At 39.3% G+C, this 7,119-nt stretch overlaps 1 protein-coding gene across 1 annotated transcript; it reads left to right on the forward strand.

Moving 5' to 3' along the window:
- Nucleotides 1-6,052: 6,052 nt before the first annotated feature.
- On the forward strand, nt 6,053-6,852 carry LOC117092123 (40S ribosomal protein S6-like). Its single transcript, XM_033225340.1, has one exon. The coding sequence runs from the start codon at nt 6,068-6,070 to the stop codon at nt 6,815-6,817; it is 750 nt and encodes a 249-aa protein (XP_033081231.1). The 5' UTR covers nt 6,053-6,067; the 3' UTR covers nt 6,818-6,852.
- The last annotated feature ends 267 nt before the right edge of the window (nt 6,853-7,119 follow it).

Genomic DNA, 7,119 nt, shown 5'->3' on the forward strand with positions numbered 1-7,119 from the left:
TCTCTAGAAAAAACAAAAAACAAAATAAAAATAGAGAGGCTATTAATAAATGTCTTGCCACCAAAAATCACTATGTGAATAATATGTTAACAATGTTATTTAATTGAGCCTTTTTGTTTGTTGTTTGCTTGCTTTCCAAAGAGAGCAGCCTCTTCAATAAATAATTGTTTAACAAGGTTTTAGAGCCATAATAAAGCTATATCTGAAGTCCTCCTGGAATTTGGATAAATTGTTCATTCTAGTTAACATAGCTAACTTTTTTCTTTATTTCTATAATGGAAACTAACATTAGCCCTATCACATAGGATTGTTAAAAAGATTAAATGAAATAATAAATGTGAAGTGTTCAGTACAGTGTCTGGCCTATGGTAAATTCTCAAGGAAAGCTAGTGCCACTTTTTTTTTTTAGTATTGCTGTAATTATTATTAGGAGTCAGGAAGACTTCGCTGGGGAGGCAACATTAGAACTGGATCTTCAGGAAAGGAAAGAATAAGAAGGAGTAAGAGACCTGTTTGGAAGAGGCAAGGGGCAGTTCAGGCAGATGTACAGAATCAGAGAAAGGCATGTTGTGAGCTTTTGAGGAAGGATGAGCAACCCGAGTAACTGAAACAGAGAGCATGGGCTTGAATAATAGGAAATGGTACTAGTCTGTGAAGAAACATGTGCTCTCTGCCAGAGTGCTAAACTTCTTCTTGTGAATAGTGCACAGCTATTAATTAAAGCAGCCTGAAATGGTGGCATGAGCCTGTAATTCCAGATACTCAACAGACTAAGCAGGGAGAATCTCTTGAGCCCAGAGTTTGAGACCAGCCTGGGCAACATAGCAAGACCCTGTCTCAAAAAAAAAAAAATTAAGCAGCAAGGTAATATGATCAAATGTATATTTTAGGAAGACAGCAATAAAGAAACTAGAAATAGTTAGACCATGATAATAGTTCATGTGAGAAAAGTAATAACTAACACATAATGTTTATTATGTGCCTATGTTAATTGTTTATCATATATTTATGTGCATTAATTCTTGTAACAGCTTTATAAAGCAGATGTTATTATTTTTGTCATTTTACATACGTACAACTGGAGTATACAGTTTTTATGTAATTTGCCTCAGGTTCCATGCCCAGTAGATGTTGAAGCTAGGATTCAAACTCTAGTAGTCTTACTCTTGAATTTGCACACTTAATGAATATCCTTCACTGCGTCTCAAGTAATAAGAGTCAGGCTAGAGAGCTGGCAGGGTGTCCTGCACCTGCATACCAACTGGTCAGGAGGGTTAGTCAGGAGGTTTGCTTGAGCCTAAGGGTTTGAGGCTGCAAGGAGCTATGATGGAGCCACTGCATCCAGCCTGAGCAACAGAGCAAAACCCTGTCCCTAAAACAAAAATTTTTTAAGCTACTTAAAAAAATAGGCTAAAGAAAAAAATGTAAGAACAGAAAGGGAAGTTGTATTCAACATAATTGACTAGCTTGTTTTTTTAATGCCATGAAGACTTATTGGGTTCCTATCACCTGGCAAGCACCTGCAGCCACAACAATGAAAAAACAATTTTTAAAAAGCAGCTACAACAATACAACAATGAAAAAACAATTAAAAAGCAATGGAAAGGCCTGTTCTTATAAGGTGTGTTTGCCAATGAAGGAGCAGACAATATGTGGGGCGGAGGCACATTGAAGGGAGGAAAGGTAAAATTTTACCTGTCTCCTCTTAGGACTTTTTGGCTAGGGCTGAGAATTAAATTGACATAAAAGAAATGAGTATAAAAAGACATAAAAGAGAAAAGCATATAAATTTATTTAATATAAGTTTTATGTGGCACAGTAGACTTCATAAGAAAAGACCTAAAGACCGAGTTAGAATCGAACACTTATATACTGAATTGGACAAAGAGTAGTAAATTATGAGACTGTGATGAGGCAAAGGGGCTTGGACTAGGGTAGTTAACTGGGTAGAGAAGTGACTAGGAAGATAAGGGTTAGTTTAACCAGGTTTGTTTGTACAGAATTCTCCCCCTCTCAACTTCCTATTACTGAAAATAAGAATAGAACTTTCTTTCCGGTGCAGAAGGATTTTTCCATATGGGGGTTTTGTCTTCAACTTTCAGAAAGTAAAAGGGGAGGATTAGAGCACCTTTCTTGCAGCCACTGTTGTTCTTTTTCTAAAGTGTCTTTATATCAAAAATAATCCTTATGCCAAAGTGGTGTGTTTGCAGATGGCATATTCTGCCATCCTTCATTTCCCTCCTTTGAACCTTCCCCAAGAAGTTTCATAGTTCAGAAGCTGAGTTGATAGATTGCAACCCTATCTTACCAAAAATCTCTTACTCCTGGAGAACAGGTCAGTTCCATTAAACAAACAGTTGTGTTTCACTTTAGGAGACAATGTTGCAGGTGCGTTCCTACCAAAGTTAGGCCTCTATATGGTCCAAGCAATCAGGCATTTCTCTGGAAACAAACAAACAAACAAACAAAAGATCTATTTATGAGTCCAGAGGGTAGCCAGTCAAGCAGATTTCTAGGTATTGGGCGCAAAGCATCTTCTTTTGCTGTCTGAATGTCTCTGGTGATGTCATCAGGTGTTACGGGTGAACTTTATGAGTAGCCCACACAGAAACAGGCATGAAGCTTGTTTAAATATGAGCTTTTGTGGTGATTTCTATGAAGTTTATATCAAGTCATCCAGCTTCAGCTTGCAAGGTTTTGGGAAAGGGGCAGATTTATTTTTTGTGATTTCAAGTCAGAAAGGTGGGAGAAAATTGGAAATGTTAGTTTGGAGAGTCACAGCCAGATATTGGAGGAAACTAGAAGAATTCAGGATACAGTCCAGTTTGCAGAAAGATAACAAAACCTCAAAGACAATGAACAAGGCTAGAATTGAATTGCTCTAGTTTTCTATAGTGCACATAATTTTTCTCTCTATAGTCACCCTCATGTTTACCAAACCTAATCATAGTAAGACTAATTTGTTTGTAAAATAAGTCTAGTCTCATTAAATTTGGCCTGATTATTTAAATAAGCAAAGCAAGAATAGTGACTGGTCATACAGACACTTTTTAAATCTGCTTTGCTGGAACTTTTAATAAGGAATCTCTGATTAGACTTTTATAAGCCTCTCCATTCCAGACTCAGTGGTACACGCCTGTAGTCCCAGTTACTCAGGAGGCTGACACAGGAGGATTGTTTGAGCCCAAGAGTTCAAGACTAGCCTGGGAAACATAGCAAGACATCATCTCTAAAAAAATTACAGTAAATATATATACATAAATAGTTAAACATAGAATTAAAAAATAAAATAAAGGCTGGGCACAGTGGCTCATACCTGTAATCCCAGCACTTTGGGAGGCTGAGGCGGGTGGATCACCTGAGGTCAGGAGTTCAAGACCAGCCTGACCAACATGGAGAAACCCCGTCTCTACTAAAAATACAAAATTAGCTGGGCGTGGTGGCACATACCTATAATCCCAGCTACTCAGGAGGCTGAGGCAGGAGAATCGCTTGAACCTGGGAGGCGGATGTTGCAGTGAGCTGAGATTGCGCCATTGCACTCCAGCCTGGGCAACAAGAGTGAAATTCTGTCTAAAAATAAATAAATAAAATAAAATAAAATAAAAATAAAAGCCTCTTCAAGCTAGAAAGCTAAGCTAGGGACTTTGCATTAGACTTCACCTAACTATAGACTTAGATGAATTCCTCATTTCTCAAGCCTCTCAAAATACTGTGAGCCTCCTGGGCCTACCAGGAAGTGACATTCCTCACTCACCTGTAAGGTTGGGATCCTTTGAAGCCAGATACTAGTCTTTTTTTTTTTCTAAGTGGCTTTATGGGGTTCATAAAATCAACCTTAGTTCATTAAAACTGTCTGGTTATAGCTGATCCTAGGCACATAATTCTCCAATATGACATTCTAGTCAAAGCCTTGGTAATATAACCAATGTTTCCAATTATATCATATTACAAAGAAAGCATATTTTTATTGAACTTATATAAATAACTATATTGTCATGAAAATAATACTCAATAAGAGTTTCTGAATTTTGGAGGGATCAGGTAGGGAATAGATAAATGCTTCAAATCTGTTTCCAAAGTATACTTTACTAGATTGCTGCAAGCTGTAACTGGCTTAAACAAAAAACAGAAAAAGTGTTCTTTAAATCTAGAAAACAAAATATTAAAGCATTAATATAATGGTTTAATAAAGCCATAAAATAATAATCATCCTCATCAGTTTATTTACTCCCATTAATTACTTTTTGTTCTGCTTAATCCTGGGTTAGAAGTTTTGTGAATCAGTCAGTTTAGCCGTTAGATTTTTAGAAATTCTTACCAAGCTCAGTGGTATGATCTTAACGTTATCAGAAGCCTGCACTTGTCAGAGTCTTTTCCATGAACCTCTTTAAAGATAAAGGAATTTTGTCTGTAGTTGATTTTGGGAAAGTATCAGAGTAAAACAACTATCTGTGAATGACAAATGCTTTTAAATGGCCATGGTCAAAAATCTCATGAGAGGCCGGGCGCGGTGGCTCAAGCCTGTAATCCCAGCACTTTGGGAGGCCGAGACGGGCGGATCACAAGGTCAGGAGATGGAGACCATCCTGGCTAACATGGTGAAACCCCGTCTCTACTAAAAAGTACAAAAAACTAGCCGGGCGAGGTGGCGGGCGCCTGTAGTCCCAGCTACTCGGGAGGCTGAGGCAGGAGAATGGCGTGAACCCAGGAGGCAGAGCTTGCAGTGAGCTGAGATCCGGCCACTGCACTCCAGCTTGGGCGACAGAGCGAGACTCCGTCTCAAAAAAAAAAAAAAAAAAAAAAAATCTCATGAGAGATCATTACAATACAATTGATAAGAAAGTTTGGTTATTTCTGTGGCATGCAACATTTTCAGATAATAACTAGAATTATGACTGATGACATTATACCAGGACATACCAGATTTCTAGAAATTTTATACAATTTCTTTAATACTTATATTAATAATATATATTCCTACAAATAACACATAACCCTAATTATTTTAATATCTCTCTTTCAGAAAGATAAAAAACAAATCTTTTGAGATTTTCCAGGGGCCCACTGGAAAATCCCAAAGTTACTTTGAGGTCAAAAGCACTTTATTTAGAATTTGATCCTAGGAGTTCAAATGTTTTCAAAAATGTCAAAAGGTTTAAAACTCTTGATAAAACAGGATCACAGATCACTTTGAAACAATATTCAGTTATCTATTGTATTAGTCTGTTTGTGTTGCTACAGAGGAATACCTGAGACTGGGTAATTTATAAAGAAAAGAGGTTTATTTTAGCTTGTAGTTCTTCAGCCTGTACAGGAAGCATAGTGTTGACATGTCCTTCTGGTGAGTGCCTCAGAAAGCTTGCAGATAAGTGAAAGGGGAGCCAACATATTACATCATAAGAGAGGGAGCAAGAGAGTTGATGAGGAGGGGGCCGGGCTTTTTAAAGAACCAGCTCTTGCATGAACTCATTACTACTCATTACCACAGGGAGGGGACCAAGCCATTTATGAGGGATCTGCCCCCATGACCCAACACCTCCTGCTAGACCCCACCTCCAACATCAGGGGTCACTTTTCTTTCTTTCTCTCTTTCTTTCTTCCTCTCTTTCTCTCCTTCTCTCCTCTCATTCTCCTCTTCCTTTCTTCTTTGCCCTTCCTTCCTTCCTTCCTTCCTTCCTTCTCTCTCTCTCTCTTTCTTTCTTTCTTCCTTTCTTTCTTTCTTTCCTCTGAGACAGGTTCTCACTCTATTGCCCAAGCTGAAGTGCAGTGACACCATCTCGACTCACTGCAACCTTTGTCTCCCATGTTCAAGCAATTCTCCCACCTCAGTCTCCCAAGTAGCTGGAACCATAGGCACATGCCACCATGTCCAGCTATTTTTTTAATTTTCTGGTAGAGACGGGGTTTCACCATGTTGGCCAGGCTGGAGGGGGTCACATTTCAACATGAGATTTGCATGGGACAGATTTCCAAACCATATCATCTAGTGAAAAGATTTCAAAGACAAATACACAAAGTTGCATACTTGTAAAAATAAAACAAAAACTTTGCTCTTGGCTTCAAGATGAAGCTGAGCATCTCCTTCCCAGCCACTGGCTGCCAGAAACTCATTGAAGTGGACGATGAACGCAAACTTCGTACTTTTTATGAGAAGCGTATGGCCACAGAAGTTGCTGCTGATGCTCTGGGTGAAGAATGGAAGGGTTATGTGGTCCGAATCCGTGGTGGGAACGATGAACAAGGTTTCCCCATGAAGCAGGGTGTCTTGACCCATGGCCGTGTCCACCTGCTGCTGAGTAAGGGGCATTCCTGTTACAGACCAAGGAGAACGGGAGAAAGAAAGAGAAAATCAGTTCGTGGTTGCATTGCGGATGCCAATCTGAGTGTTCTCAACTTGGTTATTGTAAAAAAAGGAGAGAAGGATATTCCTGAACTGACTGATACTACAGTGCCTCGCCGCCTGGGCCCCAAAAGAGCTAGCAGAATCCGCAAACTTTTCAATCTCTCTAAAGAAGATGACGTCCGCCAGTATGTTGTGAGAAAGCCCTTAAACAAAGAAGGTAAGAAACCTAGGACCAAAGCACCCAAGATTCAGCGTCTTGTTACTCCACGTGTCTTGCAGCACAAACGGCGGTGTATTGCTCTGAAGAAGCAGTGTACTAAGAAAAACAAAGAAGAGGCTGCAGAATATGCTAAACTTTTGGCCAAAAGAATGAAGGAGGCTAAGGGAAAGTGCCAGGAACAAATTGCGAAGAGACGCAGACTTTCCTCTCTGCGAGCTTCTACTTCTAAGTCTGAATCCAGTCAGAAATAACTTTTTGAGTAACAAATAAATAAGATGAGACTCGGGGAAAAAAAACAAAAACAAAAAACTTTGCTCTTGTAATGTCTTTTTTGTTGTTGTTGAGACAAGGTCTCACTGTTGCCCAGGCTGGAGTGAAATGGTGCAATCATAGCTCCCTGTAACTCTGAACTCCTGGGCTCAAGCAGTCCTCCCACCTTAGCCTCCTGAGTAGCTGAGATTACAAGTGTGCACTATCATGCCCAGCTAATTTTTCATTTTTTGGTAGAGACCAGGTCTTTCTATGTTGTCCAAGCTAGCCTCAAACGCCTGGC

Source organism: Trachypithecus francoisi, unplaced genomic scaffold, assembly GCF_009764315.1.
Source record: "Trachypithecus francoisi isolate TF-2019V2 unplaced genomic scaffold, Tfra_2.0 Lachesis_group12, whole genome shotgun sequence".
Classification (NCBI taxonomy): domain Eukaryota; kingdom Metazoa; phylum Chordata; class Mammalia; order Primates; family Cercopithecidae; genus Trachypithecus; species Trachypithecus francoisi.